The sequence below is a fragment of the Hippoglossus hippoglossus genome, chromosome 20, assembly GCF_009819705.1.
Source record: "Hippoglossus hippoglossus isolate fHipHip1 chromosome 20, fHipHip1.pri, whole genome shotgun sequence".
Lineage (NCBI taxonomy): Eukaryota > Metazoa > Chordata > Actinopteri > Pleuronectiformes > Pleuronectidae > Hippoglossus > Hippoglossus hippoglossus.
Genome location: NC_047170.1, coordinates 2,192 through 30,000, shown reverse-complemented (window position 1 = coordinate 30,000; position 27,809 = coordinate 2,192). Strand labels below are relative to the sequence as shown.

The 27,809-nt window shown below is 41.3% G+C and overlaps 1 protein-coding gene across 2 annotated transcripts in view; it reads left to right on the top strand.

The window, feature by feature from the left end:
• Positions 1–23,123, top strand: part of pde1ca (phosphodiesterase 1C, calmodulin-dependent a) — a 120,703-nt gene extending 97,580 nt beyond the window's left edge. The window contains exons 16-18 of one of the 2 annotated variants that reach the window (XM_034571802.1): positions 12,666–12,932; positions 14,742–14,846; positions 22,775–23,123. In XM_034571802.1, the coding sequence (XP_034427693.1) occupies positions 12,666–12,932; positions 14,742–14,846; positions 22,775–22,935 (533 nt within the window). In that variant the 3' untranslated portion in view covers positions 22,936–23,123. The remainder of the gene's footprint in view (positions 1–12,665; positions 12,933–14,741; positions 14,847–22,774) is intronic. The other variant, XM_034571803.1, reaches the window with a different exon arrangement.
• Positions 23,124–27,809: the final 4,686 nt, after the last annotated feature.

Sequence of the window (27,809 nt, the reverse complement as noted above, 5' to 3'; positions counted from 1 at the left end):
TCTAGCCCGGCGGCCATTTTGGGTTGTGGGCACTGATCCTGGGTGAGGATGTAGCGCCCCTCCACAACCTGTCCCCTTGTGATGCCACAATACGTATAGTATGCACATACACGCCAGAATATAAACAACCAAGGATATTCATACTTGCATGTATATCTGTAGATATGTAGAGAGATTATACTAGATCATTTATATACATAAAACAGCTGCATAGACACATAGACGGACAGACAAAACGCACAGACATTCTGACAGATGGACATGCAGAATGACAGATAGAGAGGCCAAAACATGATCAGACAAACAGACAGATACATACAGAGTGACAGATAGTCACATAAACAATCAGGAATATGGGTGGATAGATATACAGATTAAACAACAAATAGAAGGTGTGGCAGTTGACCATGCCACGGGGCTCTCACCACAGCAGCCAGAGACGAACCATTCTGGTTTTAACATTTTATTATCTCAAACACACTTCAACTTAAAGCAGCTAGCTTTGCAGCTACGTCCTGTCTAGAGTCTCAGTCCTCCGTTCCTCCGTGCCTCCGTGTGTCTGAGTGTTCTTCCAGTCCTCCTGAGGCAGCTCAGATGCTGCCTCTTAAGCACGAGGACCAATCAGCTAACAGCTCTCACCTGTGCTGATTGATCCTCTGTGGTGCAGGTGAAGGGTGCTCTCCCAGCCCCCTCACCTCCACAGAAGGATAGATATAATGAGAGATAAGGATAGGTAGAATAAGGTATGGACAGTATTCATGATACATGTATTTAAAATATGTATTTACAATACAAAATTGTATTTTGTAATTAGTATTTGTTAAAAATGGATCAATATTTTGTATCAAAATACTCTATTTTATGTATATATATATATATATATGTCTATATTTTTGTAGTTTAATAATAAGTCTAAGTGTGTAACTTAGTGGGAGCTGTTTTGTGTAAGAAAATTGTCTGTCTTTATATAGCACTTTTCTTGATGGCCACTCAAAGCGTTTTACAGTTTATTGCCAGAGGGTTAGAGGATGACCTCTGCCGTTTAGTGAGAATTGTTCTGAAATAAGGTCCCATATTGTGTAAAATATATTTTCTGGGCTTCTAGATTTACAATCCGTAATTACTTGAAGGGGGTCAGTAGGTACCCTCAAAGTATGAAAACAGTCACTCCGCGGACTTTTTCACTCAGTCCATTCTCAGAAATATGTTATCGAAACATCTCGTTTCGTACTTCCTCCCCCATATGATGTCATTCGGGATCGCACTCATCTCTCAGCCCCACCCAGCCGGTACCAGTCCAGCCTCTGAACCCACCACCACCCCTCAACACCGAACTCGACACAGACATGTTGCTGAGCTAGCAGCTTGTTAGCTACCACAGGCTAACCACAACAAACAACACTGAAGAAACACTACAGTGTGGAAGGATGTAGGAAGAGAATGTGTCCGTGCACATTCCTCCTAAGAACGTTACTGTTCGAGACCAGCGGTTACGCTTTATTTCTTCTGACGTGCTGTGTTGGTGTGCTCAATACGGAGTAACGTCTACGTATTGAGTCGACTGTCCTACATTGGCCGACTTTCCTGCTAAAACTTGAACAAACATGAGGACGGTGTAACTTACCATTCAGAAACATCCTGTTGTAACCGACTGTAAATATGTGGCTGGTATTCTATAGCTGTATCCAAACATACCAACGTGACTTTCAGCGGTGTTTACCAGAGTGAATGCGCCAGAAAGAGACCGGTGATAGGCCTGGTTGCGTCTAACTCAAAGAGCAGTCAATCAGAGGAGGAGCTCAACAGCCTGTTCTGTCTGCAGCTCCAGAGAGAGGCAGACGAGAGGACATGGAAATACACATTGCAGTAGTTTTTTCTACTTTAAACCACTGATATATCATCTTAGGGGTACCAAAACCTCAAATTAAATCCCAAAAAGGTGTAAAATATGGGCCCTTTAATTAATTACTTAGAAACTAATTGCTACGGCTAAAGGTACAATCAGTTGTCTGCTTATGAAGGAATTGTTTGTCATTGTCGTCAGTGTTGCTGGTGCAAGGTAGGCCCTGCATTACCAAACAGATACTGTAGGTCAGACTATTTGAACTATCTATTGACTGGTTGCATGTCAGATTTATGGCATTCCCTCTTAGCTGTTGCTCTCAAAAATGGTCACCTTAATCAACTGAGTCCGTTTACTGTGTTTACAGTGCATCCGCAAAGTTTTCAGAGCCTTTCAAGTTTTCCACATTTTGTTATGTTTCAGACACATCTTAAAATGGATTCAATTCACTTTTTTCTCTCATAAATCAACACACAATACTCCACAATGACAAAGCAAAAAAAGGTTTTTTGGAGGGTTTTTGTAAATTTATTAAAAATAAAAGAGTGAAATATTCAATTTACACAAGTATTCAGACCCTTTGTTATGACACTTGCAACTGAGCTCTGGTGCATCCTGCTTCTATCAATGGTCCTTGAGATGCTTCTACATATTGATTGGAGTCCTCCTGTGCCAATTGAATTAATTTGACATAGTTAGGAAAGGCAAACACCTGTCTAGATAAGATCTCATAGTCGATGGTATATGTCAGAGTGAAAACCAAGCCCTATAGACCTGCGAAACAGAATTGTGTCAAGATATAGATCTGGGGAAGGATACAAGAACATGTCTGCAGCATTGAAAGTGCCCAAGAGCACGGTAGCCTCCATCATTCTCAAATGGAAGAGATTTGGAACCACCAACATTCTTCCTAGATCTGGCCACCTAGCCAAACTGAGTAATTGGGGACGAAGGGCCTTGGTCAGACGGGTAACCAAGAACCCAATGCTCACTATGAAGGAGATCCAGAGTTCTTTTGTGCAGATGGGAGAACCTTACAGAAGGACAACCATCAGTGCAGCCATCCATCAATCAGGCCTTCATGGTAGAGTGGCCATACACAAGCCATTCCTTACTAAAAGGCACATGACAGCCCGCTGGGAGTTTGCCAAAAAGCACCTAAACGACTCTCAGACCGCAAGAAGCCAAATCCTCTGGTCTGATGAAATGAAAATTGAACTGTTTGGCCAAAATTCCAAAAGGCTTTTGTGGAGGAAACCAGGCACTGAGCATCGCCTCATTAATACCATACCTACAGTAAAACATGGTGATGGCAGCATCATGCTGTTGTGCAATAATGCATTAAACGTGATACCATAAAATGGTGTGCCTTTCGGCATTCAATAAATTTGGTTATCAAAATAAAATATTGAATATTAATATTTTTAATATTAATATTCAATAATAACTTTAATTTATTAAAGTTACCTTGGGGCACCACCCTTCAAAGGAAGGGAAAAGATAGCCAATTTATTGATTAAGTCTCATAAAAGTTCTAACTACAAATTTGGAACTCTGATTAACAATTAAATTAATAACTATAACCAAAATTGCCATATAGATATTTAGCTAAGTTGAAGGATATAGAGTTCTTGACAGTGTAGAGGTTGGCAAAATTCACTTATGCAACATTAATGAAAAAACATTTGTGAAAGAAAAACATTTATTATGAATATAACAAAGTATAAAAACACAAATTACTAACGGTGTACTTACTAAACAAAGATAGGTATGTGGGTATGCATGTGAATGTGTCTGTGTGAGTCAGCGTGCTTCCACAATGGCGGTTGGCCACCTTGAAGATAACGCCCCTCCCCCCTATTGGAATGTTTACGACGTGTGTCGGGGGTCAGAGATAATAGGGTGAAGAGATATGCGTGTGTCTGTGTGTGTGCCAAATTAGAGAAAGTTACTAGATGCATGCAAGGAAAGACTGAAGAGCATAACTAACATTAACTTTCAAATAACTTGTAACCACAATATCAAAGCAACACAAATCAAACTTATAAACATCACACAGAATCGAATAAACAGTCTTTGCTTAGCCTAGTATAATTATTAAGCCCAGTTGTGGGCTCAGCTGTACGTGTGAATGATTCTGTGCTGTCTAGATGGTCTATTCTACGTACTACGGTAAGCGAGTCGCGTCATTTCCTGTTTTCCTGCCGCTGGTGGTGGTCGCTGTCTCTGAACTAGCTCCTCTGCTAACACAGATATTTCTCTATATTACTACGGCTAAGTCTATAGTTAACATCAACACATACCAACTCCTACTCTTTGGTGCTTAGTGATTCTGTGTCCTTACATCAGCGTGTCACCGGATTCTTCTGTTTGAGCTCACCCTCGTAGTCTAATATAGCAGTGATGGCATCTCTCTCTCCCTCTTGCTCCCCTGCTCTCTCTTGCTCCGAGTGTCTCATGTTTACTTACTCCTCTGCCTCCTTTAACAGTAGTGGTACATGTAATAAATGTAGTGTATTGGTAGCGATGGAGGCGAGGCTTAGCGACTTAGAAGCTCGGCTCCGCTGCTTAGAACCTCCGTTAGCTGTAGTTAGCCAGCCCCCGCTAGCCGCCGCGGAGCCACCTAGCTTAGCTTCCGCTAGCAGTCCCTCGACTTGTCCCGTGCAGCCGGGAGCCCAGGGCGGCTGGGTGACTGTCCGGAGGGGGCATAGTGCTACCCTTAAAAAGCCCACGATTAAAGACCCACCAGCTCACGTTTCAAATAGATTTTCTCCACTCAGCAACGCACCCGTTGAGAAGCAAACTCTGGTCATTGGTGACTCGGTTCTGAGAAATGTGAGGTTAGCGACACCAGCGACCATAGTCAATTGTATTCCAGGGGCCAGAGCTGGCGACATCGAATCCAAACTGAAGCTGCTGGCTAAAACTAAACGTAAATACAGTAAGATCGTAATTCACGTCGGCAGCAACGACTCCCGGCTTCGTATGTCGGAGGTCACTAAAGTTAATGTGGAGTCGGTGTGTGCTTTTGCAAAAACGATGTCGGACACAGTAATTTTCTCTGGACCTCTCCCTAACACAACAGGTGATGACATGTTTAGCCGCATGTTGTCTTTTAAACCGCTGGCTGTCGAGGTGGTGTCCTGTAAACGGTGTGGGCTTTGTAGATAATTGGCAAACTTTTTGGAGGAAACCTGGTCTTGTTAGGAGAGACGGCGTTCATCCCACTTGGGATGGAGCATCTCTCTTATCTAGGAAAATTACCCAGTCTATTAAATGACAACCCAGAGTTGGGACCAGGACGCAGAGCTGCAGTGCTACACACTTCTCTGCGCTCCCTCTGGATCAGTCACACAACCACAAACCCATAGAGATTGTGTCTGTCCACCGTCCCATTACATTATTTAAATCAAACAATAACAGAGGGAGAATTCCACACAAAAATCTAATACAAATTAACACAACCTCTGCAACAACTCAGGAAACAAAGACTTTTAAATGTGGTCTGTTAAACATAAGATCATTATCATCAAAGGCTATTTTAGTTAATGAACTAGTCTCAGATCATAAAATAGATTTATTGTCCCTCACTGAGACATGGCTGCATCCTGATGAATATGTCAGTCTAAATGAATCTACTCCCCCAGTCATGTAAATACACACGTTCCCAGAGAATTTGGTCGAGGAGGTGGAGTTGCTGCTATTTTTAACTCCAGTCTATTAATTAATCCTAAACCTAAACTAAGCTACAACTCATTTGAATGTCTTGTTCTTAGTCTTCCACACCCATCCAAGAAACACCAACAGCCAATCATATTTGCTGTAGTTTACCGTGCCCCTGGGGCTTATACTGAATTTTTAACAGAATTCCCTGAGTTTTTATCAAACCTAGTCCTAAAGACCGATAAAATTATTATTGTTGGTGACTTTAATATTCATGTTGACAATAATAAAGATAGCCTTAGCGTAGCATTTATTTCGATATTAGACTCAATTGGTTTCAGTCAGTGTGTACACCAACCTACTCATTGTTGTAACCACACACTTGACCTTATATTATCATACGGTGTCAAAATTGAACATCTAACCGTACTTCCGCGCAATCCAATTCTATCAGACCATAATTTAATAACCTTCGATTTTTCACTATCAGAATATATGCCACTAATAATAAACTCATTTTCAAGATGTTTACCTGATAGTGCTGTAGCTAAATTTAAGGAAATAATTCCGATTACATTTAAACCCGTACTATCCGTCGATATGAACAACAAATTCATTAAAAACCATAGCTCCACTGAGATTGACCATCTCGTCGATAGCTCTGTAGACTCATTACGATTAACATTAGACTCAATAGCGCCTCTAAAAAAGAAACATATAAAACATAGTAAATTAGCTCCGTGGTATAATTCCAAGACACATGAGTTAAAACAAGTATCAAGAAAACTAGAAAGGAAGTGGCGCTCCAGCAACCGTGTTGAAAATCTCCTAGACTGGAAGAATAGTGTTAAAGCATATAAGAAGGCCCTCCACAAAGCAAGAGCCGCCTACTATTCGAAACTAATAGAAGAGAATAAAAACAACCCAGGTTTCTCTTCAGCACTGTAGCCAGGCTGACAGAGAGTCACACCTCCACCGAACCCAGTATTCCTCGATCCCTAAATAGCAATATCTTTATGAATTTCTTTAATGATAAAATTCTAACTATTAGAAATCAAATCAAACATCTCCTGCCCTCAATTGGCACTAATACCCCATCAAGAACAGAAAACTCAGAAACGGCTAAGAATCCTACCAATTATTTAGACAGCTTCTCTCTGATCACCCTTGATCAGCTGACCAAATTAATCTCATGTTCGAAACCAACAACTTGTATCTCAGACCCCATTCCTACAAAATTACTTAAAGAAATTCTGCCCCTAATTGACAGTTCATTACTGAACACAATACATCTGTCATTATCATCAGGATATGTACCACAGTCTTTTAAAATAGCTGTAATCAAACCCCTCCTCAAAAAACCCACCCTAGACCCAGAGGTTTTAGCCAATTACCGACCGATATCTAACCTCCCCTTCCTGTCTAAAATCCTAGAAAAAGTTGTAGCCAATCAGCTGTGTGAGTTTCTCCAGGAAAATAATATATATGAAGACTTTCAGTCGGGGTTTAGAGCTAATCATAGTACAGAGACAGCCTTGGCAAAAGTCACTAATGACCTTCTAATAGCTTCAGATCAGGGGTTTGTGTCTGTCCTCGTTCTGTTAGATCTTAGTGCAGCATGCAACACTATTGACCATCACATTTTATTACAGAGACTAGAACAGTTAATTAGCATTAAAGGAACCGCCCTAAACTGGTTTAAATCCTATTTTTCTGATCGCTCCCAATTCGTGCAAATTAATGAGTCATCTGTGCGCACCAAAGTTAACCATGGTGTTCCACAAGGCTCTGTGCTCGGCCCAATTTTATTCTCATTATATATCCTTCCACTCGGGAACATTATCAGGACACACTCGGTAAATTTCCACTGCTATGCGGATGACACCCAGTTATACTTGTCAATAAAACCTGAACAAAGTAATCAAATAACTAAACTCCAAGCATGTCTTAAGGACATAAAAACCTGGATGACCCACAATTTTCTCTTATTAAACTCAGATAAGACAGAGGTTCTAATACTTGGCCCTAAACACCTTAGAGATACATTATCTAACGATATAGCTGCGCTAGACGAAGTTGCCCTTGCTTCCAATGAAACAGTCAGGAACTTGGGAGTGATCTTCGATCCTGATTTGTCCTTTAATTCTCACTTAAAACAAATTTCTAGGACCGCCTTTTTTCACTTGCGTAATATCTCCAAAATCAGACATGTCCTTTCTCAAAAGGATGCAGAAAAACTAGTCCACGCCTTTGTTACATCCAGACTGGATTATTGTAATTCCTTATTATCAGGCTCCAGCAGTAAGTCGTTAAAGACTCTGCAGCTTGTCCAAAATGCCGCAGCACGTGTCCTGACAAGAACCAAAAAAAGAGAGCACATTTCTCCAGTATTAGCTTCGCTACACTGGCTTCCGGTTAAATCTAGAATAGAATTTAAAATTCTCCTCCTCACCTTCAAGGCCCTTAATAATATGGCACCATTATATCTTAAAGAGCTGATAGTACCTTATCAACCCACTAGAGCACTGCGCTCCCAGAATTCAGGCTTACTTGTCGTCCCTAAAGTCTCTAAAAGTAGAGTAGGAGCCAGAGCTTTCAGCTATCAAGCTCCTCTCCTGTGGAATCATCTTCCACTTTCAGTTCGGGAGGCAGACACCATCTGTACATTTAAGAGTAGGCTTAAAACCTTCCTTTTTGATAAAGCTTATAGTTAGAGCTGGTCCAGGCTTGTCTTAGACCCGCTCTTAGTTAGGCTGCTATAGGTCTAGAAGGTCGGGGGACACATGACACACGGAGCTTCTCTTTCCAGCTTCTCCTTCCTCTTCTCAATCGTTATCACATCAAAGTAATTCATATCCCATCAATACATGTTACTGACTTGACTTCTTCCCCGGAGTCCCTTTGCCTTATCGCTCGCAGATCCAGGGCCGCGGCTGTGGCCACATCATGGATTAGGAGTGTTGGCATCAGATACTGGTGGTGGACCACGACCGAGGTGGCAGCTGATGATGGATCCTAATGGCGGCAGTGGACAATGACTGTGGACTATAGTGGCATCCGATCTTGATGGTGGATCATGATCTTGCTGGCTGCTGACCATAGACTATGATTGCAGCAGGACTGCTCGATACATAGTATTTCTCCTCAGACACTTGACCATTAATGACATTAATCCACCAATTCACTGACCTTCAGTTATACTTCAAAATGTTTACCCTTATCAATGCTGCTAAAACCTTTATCTTGATGTTCTCCTTTACACTTCCATTGCACTTCTGTCCGTCCTGGGAGAGGGATCCCTCACATGTGGCTCTCTCTGAGGTTTCTACGTTCTTTTTACCCTGTTAAAAGGGTTTTTAAGTAGTTTTTCCTTACTCTTGTTGAGGGTTAAGGGCAGAGGATGTCACACCATGTTAAAGCCCTATGAGACAAATTGTGATTTGTGAATATGGGCTATACAAATAAAATGTGATTGATTGATTGATTGATTGTGTTACCCATCCGTGGAAAGGGGAAAAGAGGTTGCTGTGCAGTTCGCAGTTCTGTGAAATCATCTTGCTGGTTGTGTGGCTCCTGCCTTCGTGGTTCTGTTGGTCAGTTGCTCTTTGAAGTTCTCCTGCAGGACATCGCATCACTGCTAGGAGGTTGGTAGAGCTTGGATTGCGAGGAGGTTTCCTTGGTGAGATGAGCTGGAAGCTGCACCTCTGTGCTCCTCTGGAGTTTTGGAGGGCCTGGTTTTCTCCAGAACAAAGGGACATGCGGCTTCAGGCTTTTGACTGCCCATGTAGGCCGAACTTTGGTTTCACAAAAACCCTGTCCCAACAATGCTGTGGGGATGCTTTCCTGCAACAGGGACAGGGAGACTAGTCAGGATAGAGGGAAAGATGGATGCATACAAATATAGAGCAATCCTGAGTGAAAACCTTTTCCAGAGTGCTCTGGATCTCAGACTGGGGCGAAGGTTTACATTTTAACAAGACAACGACCCAAAGCATACCGCCAAAAAAACACAGGAGTGGCTTCAGGGAAACTCTGTGAAAGTCTTGGAGTGGCCCAGCCAGAGTCCAGACCTGAACCCAATAGAGCATCTCTGGAGAGACCTGAAAATGGCTGTGCACCGACGCTCCCCATCCAACCTGGATGGAGTTAGTTTCAGGGCTGAGAGCATGAATTCCTTTATTGTTTTTCCTTGGGTTTGTTCAGTTATTACAGAGAATACTGCACATACTGCGACACTGGATGTCCAAAATGGTTTATTTCAAGATTTTGTGTTAGGTGGCGATGGTGTCGACCGAGGCAGAAACGGTGTTGACTGTGTTGACTGTAAGTTTTAGATTTTTATTTTCTATCTGTAGTGTTTTGAAATGTGACTGACCTCGAGGCTCGCCTTAAGATCCTTTATGTTCACGTGAAGTATTTTCAGAATTGACAGTCTACTGTTTACTAACTGTAGCACACTGACCTTATTGGTAGTAGTTCTGTCATCTGTTTAAGTGGACCAGTCCCTCCTCGTTTGCATCTGTGGACAGTCTTCTAGGTTTTCCAGAGTCATAATGCTATAATCCAGGGCAGAAAGTTTTGATCGTTTCAGGAGAGTTGGTGGTTTGTATGGTTTGTCCAGCAGCAGGGCGCCACCATGTTGGATCTCACCCATAGTCTTGCGTTGTTCTCACACTATCATTGCTGTTTGCTGTTTGTTCTCTGCAAAAAGAACAGACACAAAAAAACGAATTGTGATCTGTGTAAATGGTGACAGGGAGGTTGGATTAGCCTACGTACACCTCAAAATGGTGAAGAGCTAGTAATATAGCTCGAGCTTCCCTTGTAGATGGTGATGGCTGATGGTGGTTAAACTTTTTTGAGAAATATGACTCAGGATGTGCGACTCCATCAGTACTGTCCTGAATCAAAACAGTTCCCGCCCCCAAATCAGTAGTGTCAATTGCCAATTTGAATGGTAGATCAAAATTTGGCAGGGCCAGAAGAGGAACGCTAGTAAGCAGATCCTTGATTTGCTGAAAAGCTTACTGGCACTCGTTGGACCACAGAAACTGCACCTTAGGACTTAAGGACTTTTTTTGAATTACATTTATATTCTCTATATATTTGTTCTATATTTCTATATATTTACTAAGTACTGCATGCTACTTATTTGATGTCTTTCTGCTGCTGTAACATTGCAAATTTCCCCATGGCGGGACTAATAAAGAACTTCTTATTCTTATAACCTGTCAGTTAAGGGTGCTGCCACAGCATAAACGTTTTTGCAAAACCCCCTGTAATAACCAGCAATTCCGAGGAAACAGTGAAGGTCCCGTCTGGAACCAGGCACAGGAAATGCCAAGATTGCTGCTATTTTAGACTGGAGCGGACACACATCCCCTCTGCACACCACTTTATACAGATAAGTAACTTTTACTTGACCAAAATCACATTTTGCCAGGTTAAGCCACAGGCTCGCTCTGCTTAACCTCCTGTAATTGCAGAATGTGATTTTGCCAAGTGTCAGAGTAAATCACTATATCATCCAAGTAGGCTTCACAACCAGGGAGCCCAGACAGCACAGTATTGACCAGCCTCTGGAATGTGGCTGGCGCATTACACATTCTGAACATAACTTTTTTGCAGGAAATCACCTGGAGTTACAAATGGAGAAAACTCCTTTGTGTGAGCAGTTCAAGGGACTTGCCAGTACCCCTTCAACAAATCGAGCTTTGTCACAAAAGAAACACTGTCAACCCTGTCAACACAGTCTTCCATTCTAGGTCAAGGTTAACAGTCAGGTTTGGTCACGCTATTGACTTTCGAACACTGTCATAGCCAACAGCACCGTCACACAGTTAGTGACAGGCTTTCAGCACTCCCAGCTCCCCAGATGGCACAACAGGAGTGACAGCTACAGCTTCCACAGAGTCAAACTCACGCCCCCATTATACAGTTTTAACATATTAATGTGACACAGCATATTCCTACGACTTTGGTCCGAAGTAGCAATAAGGTAGTCACAATCAGCCACTTTCTCTTAGACAAAATAGAGACCACTTAAACAAAACCAGCACTTTATCACCAGGGGCTTACAAAACTGCGCTTAGCCTGCCTGTCGTACCAACCTTTCATCTTCTCCTGAGCAGCACTTTGATTGTCTTTGCTGGCTCACATGCCCGACGTAGCTTAAAATTAAAGCCACACACATAGTCAAGGAAATTCTGCGGCATTGCTCCACCCTGTCATTTCTCTTTTGACAGCTGCAATGGGCTGTGTACAGAATGAGCAAACACTAGTTCAGAGGTACAAAATCCTGTACAACCTCTCTTACCACAACCAACATAAGGTGAACTCCATTTTCCCAGTCTTTATTAAACTTCAAGCAGTATGCACACAACTTCAGCGTCTGGTGAAATCGCTTGAGGGCCCCTGCATTTCAGTATGGTGGGCAGTGGAATGCAAGCTACATGCTGCTTGAAAACGTTGAGCAAAGACATCATCTTTAGATAATTTATATTTATTTATTGAAAAAAGAAATGAAAAATGAATAGTAGTAGACATTGTTATAGATACGTCAAATTATTTTGATGTACCAGGCTTTTAATGTGTCCATTGCCTGCCACAGTCCAAAATCAGAGCTTTTAGCAAATGGAATGATGGCTAGTGTTCTATTTTATCACTCTAAATCATGTACCTTTTTTTTAAGTTTGTATTTTAAATACAGAGGCTGTGTTTAGTTAACCAATATAATATATATTGTATAATAATATAATATATATTGGTTAATTCAACACAGCCTAAGCTGGGAAGATATTGTGTCCTTGTTCACAACATGATGCAAAATGAGACATCACTGTATCACTGTATGAAATCTCTGAGCTGTCAGAACCAGTCAGGACTAGTCAGAGAGTAAAAGAGTTTAATGTAGGAATTGACAGAGGTTTAGCTCCCAATTAAAAGTTCTTTGATACTGCAATGATTTCACTCTCTGTACTGGACAGTACTACTCTTGTGAAATGACAGACCAACATTAACGACATTTATTTGGCAACATAATACAGAACATCTTTATTTATCAATGTACGATTTTATAACAAGTGTTTATAAGTGTGTGTGTGTGTGTGTGTGTGTGTGTGTGTGTGTGTGTGTGTGTGTGCGTGCGCGTGCACTGTAGACCTGGAGAGAAAGAAGGAGGGAGAAGAGGTTGGTCAGGACAAAAAGCAGACTGCAGATGTGATAAGGTCGAGGAGAACTGTTGACGGAGCCAAGGCAGGACAGGATGTGATGAAAAAAGAAGTGGGCCAACAGGAAGAGGTGGAGAACAGGATGAAGCAGGAGGAGCAAAAGCCTAAAATGGAGGATGGAGACAATGATTCAGATGTCATGGACAAGAAGAAACCTGATAGCGCTACAGAGAACCAGGAGCGACAATGTCAGAATGGTACGCAATCTGTCTGCATTTTCAGTTATTAATATTGTAATTATTATTTTTATTATTGAGGTTTCAAAGTCACAATACAAAATACCATGGGAAAAAAGAGGCATATCACCCACATAATGTGAAAACCAAAATGAAACAAATATCTGTCGGTTTCTTGGTACATAGATTCAGTTCTTCAACTTCAGTCAAGTGATCATAATTTTTATGCTCTCTTCTATTGATCACGTTTGTCCCGGGTCAGATTCATCAATATGAGCTGTTGATTATATAAAAGAATTATGAAGCTTATTCATGATCCCAGAACCTGAGGGAAGTAACAGCACACACACAGACTCCGTCTCTCGCTCGCTCTCTCTCTCTCTCTCTCTCTCTCTCTCTCTCTCTCTCTCTCTCAGCTGACGTCTCTGACTCACTACAGTTTAAAAGTTGATTTGTTTGTCGCCACAATATCAACACTGATCATCACATAATGATCGATTCTTTTATTAATGAGGTAAATCTTTCTTCAGAGCAGCGCATTCATCAGCCCCTTGCTCGCTCTTTTCCTCTCTCACACACACACAAACACACATACTCACAAACAAACAGTGTGATCGGGCACATGTATATAATCAGTCTGGGTAAAAACAATAGACTTTATAAACTTAGTAAAAGTATGGAGGTGGCGGGGAGCGCTCTGTTTGGTTTGACGCAGTTGACGCAGCGCACAGCGCGGATGATAGAGGCACAGAGGAGCAGTAAATTATCATCATCGCGATATTAAACAACGTTATCGATATAGCATTTTTTCCTAATATCGCACACCCCTAGTATACATACACATTTCAATTTTCCATTAAGAAAACAAGTACGGGGGGGGGGGGGGGTTATGATGAAATGTAAAGATTGGGATCCATGATTGGGAGCCGGTTCCACAGGAGAGGAGCCTGGAAGCTGAAGGATCTACCTTCTTTACACTTACATACTCTGGGAACCCCAAGTGAGCCTGTATTTTGGGAGCGAAGTGGTTAGGGCAATACAGTGCATCACACTCTTTAATTTATGATAGAGCTTTATTGTTGATGGTTTTGTGTGTGAGGAGCAGGATTTTGAATTTGTATTCATGTCACCTACAAGAGCTGAAATCTCAATGATAATCCATGGGTGGCCTGATATTAAGGAGGAAGCACCAGTGGCAGTGTGGGAGTACTAGCCCTAGCATTGCAGTGCATTGTTCTCCAAAGGCCCTGATGCATCCACACTAGCCACATCTGCGCAGAGGCATGTTACAGACAAGTCAGGGGCATGCTTTTCTTTTGAAACATGAAAGCAAAAGTAAAAGACTTTGTGGCAAATGGCTCCGCATTGCAATGAATATGTATAAAACCAGCAGAAGAAATCTGTTACGTCACCCAATTCGGGGGGCAGGGGTTCAAGAGAGAAAAAGGCACTTCTCATAATTATAAGATAAGATCATTCTTTATTAGTCACACAATGGGGAAATTTGTCGACAACAATTTTTTCCCTCTGGTATTTATGGTCTCATCCGCTAGATAGGTTGACGGTGGAAAACACTTTTTCACCACCACCAGCAGACAAAGGGGAATACCCATGCGCTGTTTACCTGTTGTACCTGGAGCACAGAGGCAACGAAGGAAACAAGGGTCACGGGCCGGCATCCTAGCCGACTGAGGAAACGTGAGAACCGGCCTCCACTCCCGAGTATTCTTCTGGCTAATGACCAGTCTCTGGATAATAAGCTGGACGAACTTCGTAGCAGGATTGTTTTTCAACGGGACATTAAGTTTTGTAACGTTATGGTTTTCACAGAGACTTGGCTCGACCCCTCAATCCCGGACTCCGCCATTGTTCCCGAGGGGGTCGTCATTCACCGCCAGGACCGGACAATAAACTCGGGGAAGAGCAAGGGAGGAGGTGTCTGCTGCATGGTGAACAATCTGTGGCACTCAGATGTGGAAAATTATTATATCCCGAGGGAGTTTACATCGCTCGTTATAACAGCGGTGTATATTCCGCCGTATGCTGACACAAATCAGGCCCTGGACGAGCTACATGCGGTTATCGACAGGACAGAGACCTCACGGCCGGAGGCTGCGTTTATTGTGGCCGGTAATTTTAACAACGCCAAGATACCATCAACACATCAGCTGTCCTACACTCGACCATGTTTACACTCCCTTCCGGGATGTATATAAGGCCCTGGCCGAGCTCTCAAGGTGTGTGCAGATCAGCTGGCAGATGTGTTCACAGACATTTTCAACCTGCCACTGCTCCAGTCTGTAGTTCCTGCATGCTTCAAGGAGACCCTCATTGTCCCTGTTCCGAAGAAAACAAAGACCCTCTGCCTGAACGACTACCGCCCAGTTGCACTCACTTCCACCATCATGAAGTGTTTTGAGCGGTTAGTCACATCCTTCATCACCTCCTCCCTCCCTGACTCACTGGACCCACTTCAGTTTGCCTACAGGCCAAATAGGTCAACTGCAGATGCCATCTCCCTCACCCTACACACTGCCCTCTCCCACCTGGACCAGAGGGACACATATGTAAGAATGCTGTTCATTGACTACAGTTCAGCGTTCAATACTGTCGTGCCCCTGAAGCCCGTCACCAAGCTCAGAGACCTTGGGCTCAACATCACCCTCTGTGATTGGATCCTGAACTTCCTGATAGGCAGGCCCCAGGCTGTGCGGATAGGCAGCACCACATCCTCCACCCTGACTCTTAACACCGGTGCCCCCCAGGGCTGTGTGCTCAGTCCTCTCCTGTACTCCCTGTTCACACATGACTGCGTGTCCACCCACAGCTCCAACACCATCATCAAATTTGCTGATGACACGACCGTCACAGGCCTGATCACCGGCGACGATGAGATGGCCTACAGAGAGAAGGTCAGAGCCCTGACATCTTGGTGCCAGGACAACAATCTCCATCTCGACGTCAGCAAAACGAAGGAGCTGATACATGCACCCCTCACCATCAACAGGACTACGGTGGAGAGAGTCAGCAGCTTCAGGTTCCTCGGGGTTCACATCAGTGATGACCTGACCTGGACTCACCACACAGACTCCATCAGGAAGACGGCCAGACAGCGTCTCTTCTTCCTCCGCAAGCTGCGGAGGCTCAACATGGATGCCAGGATTCTCTGCAACTTCTACAGGTGCACCATAGAGAGTATCCTGACTGGCTGCATCACCGCCTGCTATGGCAGCTGCAGCGCCCTGAACCGTAAGGCTTTACAGAGGGTGGTAAAGTCTGCTCAGCACATCACCAGGACAGAGCTGCCATCCATGGAGCACCTCTACATCCGGCAGTGTAGGGAGAAGGCCAACCGGATCATTAAAGACCCCTATCACCCCGACGGTACCGCAGCATCCGGGCCCGCACCAACAGGCTCAGAGACAGTTTCATCCCCCAGGCCATAAGATTTTTAAACTCCTCCAATCTTCCATAATTCCTCTAAACTCTGCACCTTACCATATTGCACTACTTTTTTAGGTGTATGTTTTATATATATATAAACATTTGTATTTTTTGATATTCTCTTCTATATTTATTTTTATTCTTATTTTTTGCTTGTGTAATATTTTGAGCATTGCTAGAAGAGAGACTGTTACCCAAGCATTTCATTGCCAGTGACTGCTAAATGTAATTGGTTTGCACATGACAATAGACTCCTGAATCTTATCAGAGATCTGGTGGTCCATCTGAAAATAATATTTTTAAAATAACTTTTCACATGTGAGGGATCCCTCTCCCAGGACGGACAGAAGTGCAATAGAGAACATTAGCAAAATAAGAGTATTTACAACTCAGATTAGAAGAAACAGTTTGTAACATAATGGAAAGTAATTTTATTGAGGAGTCATTGTCAGTAATGGTAGAGTTTGTGAGTAGGCGTATTGTATATCAAGCAGTCTTGTTTAAAAATAACAGTCCATGATCAGCTGCCACCATAATCCACAATACATGGTCATCATCCACTGACACTATCAGGATCCACCATCGTGATCCACCATCAGCTGCCAACCCGATCATGATCCACCATCACTGTTCATGATTACCTGCCAACATATTACAGGATCCGCCATTACGATCACAATGAGCCAACACGATCCACGATCCAAGAATACAATCCACGATCTCTGATTCGCGATCCATCATTATGATTCAAGATGTGGCCGCAGCTCTGGTTCTGGATCTGCAAACGATAAAGCACAAGAACTCCGGGGAAGAAGTCAAGTCAGTAACATGTATTGATGAGACATTAATGTGATAAAGAGGGAGAAGAGGAAAGAGAAGCTCCGTGTGTCATTTGTCCCCTGACATTCTAGACCTATAGCATCATAACTAAGAGCATGTCCAAGACAAACCTGAGCCAGCTTTAACTTAGCTTTATCAAAAAGGAAGGTTTAAGCCTACTCTTAAAAGTAGAGTGTCTGCCTCACAAACAGAGGAGCTTGATAGCTGAAAGCTCTGGCTCCTCCTCTACTTTTAGAGACTTTAGGGACAGCAAGTAAGCCTGAATTTTAGGAGCGCAGTGCTCTAGTGGGGTGATATGGTACTATGAGGTCTTTAAGGTATGATGATGCCATATTATTAAGGGCTTTGTAGATGAGGAGTAGCTTTGTAGTACAAGTTCAAGTTTTGATAACTTTCAACATATACTTGTTGTCCGCAATTATACTTTACTTTATTACTCTTCATTGCGGTGCCACAAAGCTGGTCTTAAACCCTCATTTGATGTGTTGGGAGAACCTCTTAGTTAGAAGTAACTAAGGAAGGCTTAACTGGAAGTCCAAGTTAAAGTTAAAGGAGTCCTGCGGCTAGCCCCTGTTAGGGAGACCAGCATAGGAATGTTATTTTATGTTTAAGAAGTCTTATTTTTAAGGTTATTATATAGTTCAGGGTTGTTCGGGATATACACTGCCTCTATGGGAAAAGAAAAAAAAATCCTAACTTCAAGTACCTATGGTAAATGGAATAAATACAGGAGATGATATTACCAGATTAGTCACTTGGAATGTCAAGGGACTAAATGGCCCCATTAAAAGAGCTCGAGTCTTCGCTCACTTGAAAAAACTAAAGGCTGAAATAATTTTCCTAGAAACCCATCTATCCACAGGAAACCAAGTGAGATTACGAAAACCTGGTTGGTCAAATCTTTCACTCTACTTTTAATAGTAAATCAAGGGGGGTGGCCATTCTTCTTCATAAAAAGGTACAATTTACTGCAGCAGACATTATCTCAGATCCAAATGGGCGTTATATTATAATTTGAGGTTCACTTTTTCACACACCAGTGATACTTGTTAATGTTTATGCCTCCAACTGGGATGATGAACATTTTATAAAAAAAAATGATCTCCAATATTCCTACCCTAAACTCTCATAATTTAATATTTGGAGGAGATCTGAATTGCTTAATTAATCCCAGTCTGGATAGATCCAACCCTACTTTAAAACCGCCTTTGAAAATGGCGAAGACCCTGTCGGCTTTTATGGATCAGGTTGGATGTATTGATCCCTGGAGGTTTAAGAACCCCACTGATAGGATTTTTTCTTTCTATTCACATGCTCATCAGACCTACTCTCGAATAGATTATTTTTTTATTGATAAAACTCTCCTTCCTTCAGTTGCTAACATAGAATACTCTGCAATAGTAGAATCTGACCATGCCCCAGTAATTTTAGATCTATCATTTAATCTCTTACAAAAACCCTGTCCCCTATGGAGGTTGGATTCCCTTCTGCTTGGGGATAAAAGCTTTTGTGAAGTGATAAATAAAGTTATTGATGAGTTTCTTATACATAACCAAAAAGATAATGTATCCCCTTCTCTTCTTTGACTTTTAAAGCTGTCATTAGGGGGGAAATTATAGCTTTTTCTTCTTTGCAAAATAAATTACGTAGAGAGAAACAAGATCAACTCATTAAATCAATCAGAGATTTAGATTTACAAAACTCAACGACACCGTCTCCTGAACTTCAAAAACAAAGATTAAATCTGCAAAAGGAGTATGATCTACTGTCGACAGGCAAAGTTGAAAAGCAACTATTAAAAGCTCGGGGTAGTCATTATGAATATGGTGAGAAAGCAGGAAGGTTTCTCTTATCAACTTAAAGTTAAATCTGCCTCTCAGCAAATATCACAAATTAAAAAAATTTAGAAGACCCGCCAAACAACACAGACATGGAAAAGTTCCTTGAGGGCCTTATATTCCCAAATATTAACGACCAAGAAAGGAAGCTAGACCTACCATTGAGCATGGGCGAGATACTGGGATCAATTAAAGCTATACAAAGCAGCAGAGCACCTATGCCTGACGGCTTCCCCATTGAATTTTTTAAGAAATTTTCAGATAAACTACTGCCACTCTTGCTATCCAGAGGCACTCTGCAGCAAACCCTGACACATGCATTAATTACTCCTTTGTTAAAACCTGGAAAAGATGCAAATGAATGTGGATCCTATTGACCAATCTCTCCTGAATGCAGATTATAACATTTTGGTGAAGGTTCGAGCTGTATGTCTGGAAACAGTTATTCACCAGGTTATTTCTGAAGACCAAACTGGTTTCATAAGGAATCGCCACTCTTTCAGCAATATCCGCCGCCTGTTGAATGTTATTCACTCCCCTGTGACTGGTGAAACCCCAGAGATGGTTATCTTTCTAGATGCAGAAAAGGCATTTGATAGGGTGGAATGGCCATATCTATTCAGGATTTTGGAAAAGTTTGGTTTTGGTCCTAAATTTGTGGCATGGGTAAAACTCCTCTACTCCTCACCTTGAGCCTCTGTTGTCACCAATAGATAAAATTCAGAATATTTCAAGTTATACAGAGGTACCCGTCAAGGCTGCCCTTTAAGTCCCTTATTATTTGCCTTAGCTATCGAACCGCTATCTGTTGCTCTTAAAGCATCCCTGAACATCAAATTAATTCACAGATGGAGCACTGAGCACCTGGCCCAGGTGTGCACTGATTAACGCTGACATCATCTCCACCTACGGCTCAGGGGAAAGAAGAACAGGGACACCTAGTGTCCAGGTGGGGGTGGAGGGGGGTCGTCACAATGTGCATGGGCATGCCCATGTGACTCGATAGCGCCCCCCTAAAGTGCAGTGCCTGCAGTGCGTTTCACCAAAATGCATGAAAATCACTAGGCATATGTATCATGCCAAGCCGTACAAAAAAAGTACAGGGACCCATATTCCAAACCTAAAAGGAAGCCAGCAATTTTGGATTAAGTGGTCATTTTTGATGATTCACACACATCGTACTTTGACTAACTCCTCCAAGAGGATTAATTACATCAACTTCAAATTTGGTCGGTGCAATCTAAACACATTGTTGATCAAAAGTTGTATTCTTCATGAGTTTTTGTCAGAGGGTGTGTCCGTGGCATCGGATTTCAGTGTTTTGCTGGGCAACAGGACGTTGTTATAACTTCAGTGCACATTATCAAATGCTCGTGCCTAAGGACTTCAGCACAAGCGGTTAGGAAACAAAGTCTTGCCAGCAGAACAACAACAGGAGCCACAAACCAGCTAGCTAGACCACTTCACTGGACTTCAAACAGCACATCAAAAAGGACCATTTCTCCCTTTTCATGATCTGGCAACCCAACTGGGCTAATTATGCCAGGCTATGCACAGAACAGTTTCATTAGTGTGATTTTAGTATGTGTTTGATTTGTGTTGTTGTGATAGTTTTTAGTTATTTGAAATCTAATGTTAGATCTGTTATGCTCTTCATAAGACGCAGAGACTTTCTTTGCATGTGTAACCGGTCTATCATTTGTGCCGGTTACCTGCGTTGTGTGTCAGTTTGTGAAGTAGAAGACCGGGACTTGATTTTCGGCACAGGGACTTTAATTACTGCTGAATGTGCTCTGTTCAGTGTTTTAGCAGAAGAAAAGAAACAGCGTTGGTCATTCATCTTCAGTACATGCTGCTCTCGGCCAGCTCCAATGCATTCTCAGTACATTTACAAATCTTGCCTAATAAAAATAAAAAGGCCTATATAAGAAATAATAAATGCAAAGATACTTAAGGATTTATAAAATAAATAACAAAACTATGATTTACAATTGTCTTTGAAATGTATCACATTCACTCATACCACAGTCACACATCATGAAAAGATTCACATTTTCAATTTACAACAACGAGAGTCCTATGCAACAAAACATACCTGTTCAGTGTTTTAGCAGAAGAAAAAGAAACAGCGTTGGTCATTTGTCTTCAGTACATGCCTAACATAAAAAATATACGGTTCAATAGGCGTACTTCAGGACACAAAATGGCGAACGCCAACGCACATGCACAGAAACATAAACACATGTTTGCTAGCTCGCTAAACACTCTGAACTAACTCACAAATGAAAATGAACCATAAAAAAAATGAAACGGCTCGACTGCTATGATAATATTACAAGCAAATGAATCATTCTAAACACTTAGATATACCTTCAGCTTAGAAATTTACACATTAGTGTCGCGCTGTACAAAATACATACCGCTCTCAGCCAGCTCCAGTGCATTCTGGCGAGAGCCGGGAAAATAACACAATGTACGCAAAGCGACCAATAGAGGGCGCCAAAACCCATGTAAAACACCCAATACAATAAACAGCAATAATTAACAAAAGCTGAGGGATTTTTGGTGGAAATGCAATATTAGTTTTAATACCTGCTACACATGCAACTACTTTCTTTAACCTGGCACCAGCACCTCACACACATATCTCCACAAACTTAACACACACTCAGCCACATGGTCCCACCATTCCATGTGGTCCTTTGTCTTCTTAGTGGCCCCGGCCGCCATTTTGAAACACACTCCCTCACACACATACACATCTCTATATAGTAAGTACTTTTAGTTAGTTTGTGTGTTATACCTTTATTATTTTCATTATAAATGTTTTTCTTTAACACACATACTTTTTTCATTAATGTTGCAATAAGTGTTAATTTTGCCAACCTCTACACTGTCAAGAACTCCATATACTTCACCTTTGCTAACTACTGATATGGTAATTTGGGTTATACTATTCATTTAATTGTCCAAATTTGTAAGTAATTTTGTGAGACAAAATCTGTAAATTTGCTATCTTTTTCCTTCCTTTGAAGGGTGGTGGCCAGAGGTAGCTTTAATGTCAATTAAAGTTATTATTTAATATTAATATTTGTCTGATAGCCGGATTTATTGAATGTCCAAAGGCAGTTTAAGGCAGAATAATCCCAACAGGGGTGTCGACCTGGGCCAAATGTGTGCCCGGTGACAATCAATGAGTGGAGCTAGTCAGTCCAGCAGGTCCTGACCAATAACCAAAGGTTCAACATCGATGGAACAGACGTAAATCTGATGCGCAAGAGTCATCTCTTAAAAGCTGATGTCAACCCTTATCCTGCGTGTAGCTTGTGATGCTAATGTTGCAGGCTTCAATCTGTAGTGACAAATCGAGAGCATGAAGAAAGTCAAGAAAGGGGAATGTGCTGTGATGGTCCCAGGAGGTGTTCAGGCAGCACCTGGTTCTCTTCCCCTTTACTTAAGTATGTGACGGGACTAAGCTTCTATTCCACTATATTTCAAAGGCAAATATTGCATTTTAACAGTTACTAGTCACTAAGATTTAACATGAACAATTTAATTTGGCTGATAAAGCTTTTGTATGTGTTGATGGGGAGTATATTTTCACTATTGCATTGTATTTCTCACCACCACTGCAATTTAAAATACCCCCAAACATTTTATAATTGATTTTCAGAACTCTACATGCTTCAAGAACCTGACAGAATTGGTTCCATACTAACTTTGATTTTGTTTTTTGAACAGACCCTCAGCCTCGTTGCACTGCGATCCAATACTGCAAGAGACCTGGCTACTGCTCCAGTTCCTACCAGCTGGCAAGCTCAAAAGTTAAGGAGATGCGGCCCTTTGATGCCAGAGGAAAAGCCAGAAGACTGCAACACATCTCTCTGCGTTGCCGAAAGTGACCATGTACAACGACATATCTGTAACCCTAACAACTTCCTTTATATCTCTTAAAATCTCATTGCTACATTGCTACTGCTCTCTCGTCATGTTGTTCCCCTTAACCAGTGCCATCTCTTTTTGCTATGTGTGGTCCTATCACTTCTTTTAAATCTCTTCAACGTTTTTGATGAGGGGGTCTAACTCAAATTCATAGTTAGAACGCTTCTGTTTTGTGAAAGATTATATGGTCCTCCCAAATCCATAGGCCCTATTTATTGGATGAATGACAATATGCTATCTTGGAGATGATACATCTATGTTGCTATATTGTGATGTGAAAACATTTTTTGGACTTTCAACTAAGGTACACAATTTATTTAAATTGGCAAGATTGAAACATGGCAAGCATGTTAAAAAATGTAGAGTAGACACCTTAACTCTCGCTGACAAGCCCCCAAAGTTATGTTTAGCCATATCAAATTGTTGTATATTAATATATACATTTTTTTAAATATAATTTTAGATCATATACTAATACACATTAAAACAAGTTCAAACGCAACCAATTATTCATATATAACCATCAAGATCTATCTCTATGGGTTTTTTAAGAATGCGGGTATTTGCGTAGGACTAATAGTAGTTACTTTTTTTGGTGTTTAAATCTTGCTTTACAATGTACTTTAGTAATCTGATCGGCAAGTGAGTTTCATGCAACTATGCCCTGATATAATGACTTGTCTTAAATGTGCTCTACTTTTGGGGACTATGTAGAGGTGAACGTGAGTTGACTATATGCATTTAGGAGTTTTAAGTTCATTTTTTATTTCTGAAAAAAACTGGGAGGCCAAGTACTATGTTCTGAGTGAGCTGCAGTTTTCCTCTATCCTTTTTTGAAGCACTTGACCATAAAATTGAAAAATAGAACAGAAATTCAAATTTAAGTCTGTAGTACTTGCTTCATTAAATTTGGTTTTAGAAAAGTACTTATTTGTTGATATTTTTCTTTGCATCTTTACCTCATATCTATATGCCTTGTCAATGACAATTAACTGTCTAAGATAAGTTATATTCATATGATAATGCTCCCCTGGTACAGCCATCTTCCTTCTCTCCTCATCAAACCAACAACCAATGTCAGAGGAACCAATGAACCCCATAGTATCAACAATGTAGGTAGGGGCTATTGACATCATTGAACAACGTCTTTTGATTAGTCAGGAATGCAGTTGACACACCATCTCCATATATTGCCTTAAATAACACACTAGATTGAAAAGAAACAGGGGTGACACCAACACCTCCCCCTTTATGTTAATCAAGGATGCCCCGCTGGCTTCGGGTTAGGAGTTAGTATAAATATGGCCGCCTTTTTCGGGGAGGTGAATGCATCAATGGACCCTGAAGTCAGCAGGAAAAATGACCTGTGTTGTAAAGAGTGCAGGATCTCACATGCCTGAACAAGTAAAAGTACATAATTCTGGTTTATAACATGCTTAAAGTAATAATTAATACATATAAACTGTTGTGTTGAGTAACTACTGTAATTAATGAAAAACGAATCATGTAGGATTTAAGTACAAAGCCTCTGGTAAGATGAATGTAAACAGAAGGAAATTCTTTACAATAGTAATTAATGAAATGTAATAGATGAGGCCTAATGAATCAAGGTCGATAACATTCCAACAAAAACGGTATTGTTACATTGCCAAAGGTCCAGACGATCCAATCCAGTAACATATTTAGTCCAAAACACATTATTACATCAATAAATACCCACAGACTGCTGTTGCGTCATTTCAAACTAGCCAGCAGCTATGTGTAACCTTTGATGTATTTTCCCTCGTAACTCCCGTTTGCATGTAAACACAGCCGATATCTTGATTTCAAAATGGAGGCTGCACTCTGAACTTTAGATTGACAGCTCACTTGACCCAATAGGAGCTGGCATGTCCTGTCCACAGCCTACGAGAGACCTCGTTGAAGGACAGTGCCTGCCCCTCTTCTGTCGTGTAAAGACTGAGCCAATTGCAACCGATTGTTCTGATGACTGGCACTTCGTATAGCCAATGAAATTTCCAACACTTAGATGTGCTGCTTCAGGGGTAAACATAACCACAACAAGGAAGTCACTGCGTAAAGGCGAACAACTGGTACCAGTTTCTCGTGCGTCCGTGTGTAAAAGGCAAAAAGTGTTGTTTTTGAGAGTTTCTGAGACTTTAGAAGCTACACAATGGCGAAACGTTTGGAGAAAACAAATTACTCAGCCAAAGAAACCCTGGAATTGTGTCTTCCGCGTGATAGCGACAAGTCTGGGGACGAAATATCAGACGAAGAGAGCGAAATGTCGTTTGACTCCGAGGCAGAGGCCATGTTTCTGGATGGAGGAGACATTACTCTCGACAAGTACGTTTTTTATTATAATATATAACTTATAAATTACTGTATGTGTGTGTGTGTCCCTTTGATGTGGGGGAGGTGTGTGTGCCCCTTTGTTTCACTGTATGTGTGTGTGTTTGTGTAGAATGCAGAAAAGTTTTATCTAGTTTTGTAAATGAATGTTATTTCTTTATTTTCACAAAATAGGCAATCATCTGATGTAGATTCAGATCAGGATTGGGAGCCGGATACTTCGCGCCCAGCCAGCAAGCGGCCACATAGAGTGGAGCAGCAGGACAGTTCCTCAGGAGAGGAGCCCCATCCCCCAACTCCTCAGAGAGGTTCTGCCTGCAGGAGAAGACAAGAGGCAGAGGACAGGGGAGGAGAGGGAGAAGCAGCAGCAGCAGCAGCAGCAGTCAAGCCAGTTTGTCAACCAGCACATCTGGAGAGAGATGGAATGATGTTGATGTTCCAGACATAATACCACCACAGCCCACCTTCAGACCCACCCATTCACCAGGACCCCAGCTCATACGTACAGCTACGTACACAGTCCTGCAGCTTTTTGAACTCCATTTTACAGAAAAAAAAAACACTAATGACTTTGGCTCGACAAACTACTCAACACCGAGTCATGACTGCTACAATGACTGGCATGTTGCCAATAACATGTCAAATGTATATTTGTATAAATTTTCTACTATATGACCTGTTTTGACTCTTTTATATGTAAGTATAAGTGTAAATGTAAAAGAAGCCTTTTAGCCTAGGTATGTGACCATGGTTACCAAGGGTCCTTTGGAGTCTCCAAATGGCCTTTTTTGGAAAACGCCTAGACATACCCTTAGAAAAACATCTGTAAACGAGCGGCGTATGACTTTTTTTATCACATTTTGGACGACCTACAAAACTGAGTTTTTAGGTGATTTTGAACGACATGACTTTCGTCATGTTTTTATCATATTTTGGACGAACTACCAAACTATGAGTTTTTAGGTGATTTCGAACGTCATACCGACGGTTGACTTTTTTATCATATTTTGGACGACGTACAAAACTATGAGTTTTTAGGTGATTTTGAACGTCATACCGACGGTTGACTTTTTTATCATATTTTGGACGGCATACAAAAGTGACTTTTTAGGTGATTTCGAACGACATACCGGCGTATGACTTTTTTATCATATTTTGGACGACATACAAAACTGACTTATTAGGTGATTTCGAACGACATACCGATGTATGACTTTTTTTTTTCATTTTGTTTTTCATTTTTGGACGACTTACAAAACTGACTTTTTAGGTAATTTTGGACGACATACCGAAGGATGACTTTTTTTCATTTTTTTTTTCAGATTTTGGACGATATACAAAAGTGACTTTTTAGGTGCTTTCGAACGACATTTTGACTTTTTTAACATATTTTGGACGACATACCGAAGTATGACTTTTTTTCATTTTTTTTTTCAGATTTTGGACGATATACAAAACTGACTTTTTAGGTGCTTTCGAGCGACATTTTGACATTTTTAACATATTTTGGACGACTGTTATGACCCTGAGGTCGTGGTCTTTGGTGAACGTGCTGTTATCTACTGTGCCTGTGGTGTGGATCTCTCTCTCTCCCTTTCTCTCTCTCTCTCCCTCCCTCTCTCTCTCCCTCTCTGCTGTGATGCTTGGGTGTGATGTGTTTCAGGTGTGTCTGGCTCCACGAGTGACTGAGTGGATGAGTGACTGAGTGTGTAGGTGTGTTTCCAGGGAGCTGATTGGTTCCAGCCTCCAAGCTTAAAGGATAAGAGGACGGCTTCCCCCAGCTCCTGCGCTCTCTCCTTTCGCCACTGCCAGCCAGACCTCCAGCCGGAATCACCTTGTGAAGCGTTATAAGAACTGTTCTTTGTGTACCAGCCCGGTTTTGGTAGGGGTGGGTAGCATTTCTGTTTAAGCCATGTTTTCCCCTGTTTTTGCTTGAGGAGTTAGGTTAGTACCATGTCTTTTTGTTTCTTTGTCGCAAGAAAGCACCTAAAAAGTCATTTTTGTATATCGTCCAAAATATGAGAAAAAATTATGAAAAAAAGTCATACTTCGGTATGTCGCCCAAAATATGTTAAAAATGTCAAAATGTCGCTAGAAAGCACCTAAAAACACAGTTTTGTATATCGTCCAAAATTTGAGAAGAAAAAAAGTAATACTTTGGTATGTCGTCCAAAATATGTTAAAAATGTCAAAATGTCGCTAGAAAGCACCTAAAAACAGTTTTGTATATCGTCCAAAATTTGAGAAAAAAAAAAGAAAAAAAGTCATACTTTGGTATGTCGTCCAAAATATGTTAAAAAACGTCAAAAAGTCGCTAGAAAGCACCTAAAAACAGTTTTGTATTTCGTCCAAAATATGAGAAAAAAAAAGTCATACATTGGTATGTCGTCCAAAATATGTTAAAAACGTCAAAAAGTCGCTAGAAAGCACCTAAAAACACAGTTTTGTATTTCGTCCAAAATATGAGATTTTTTTTTTTTTA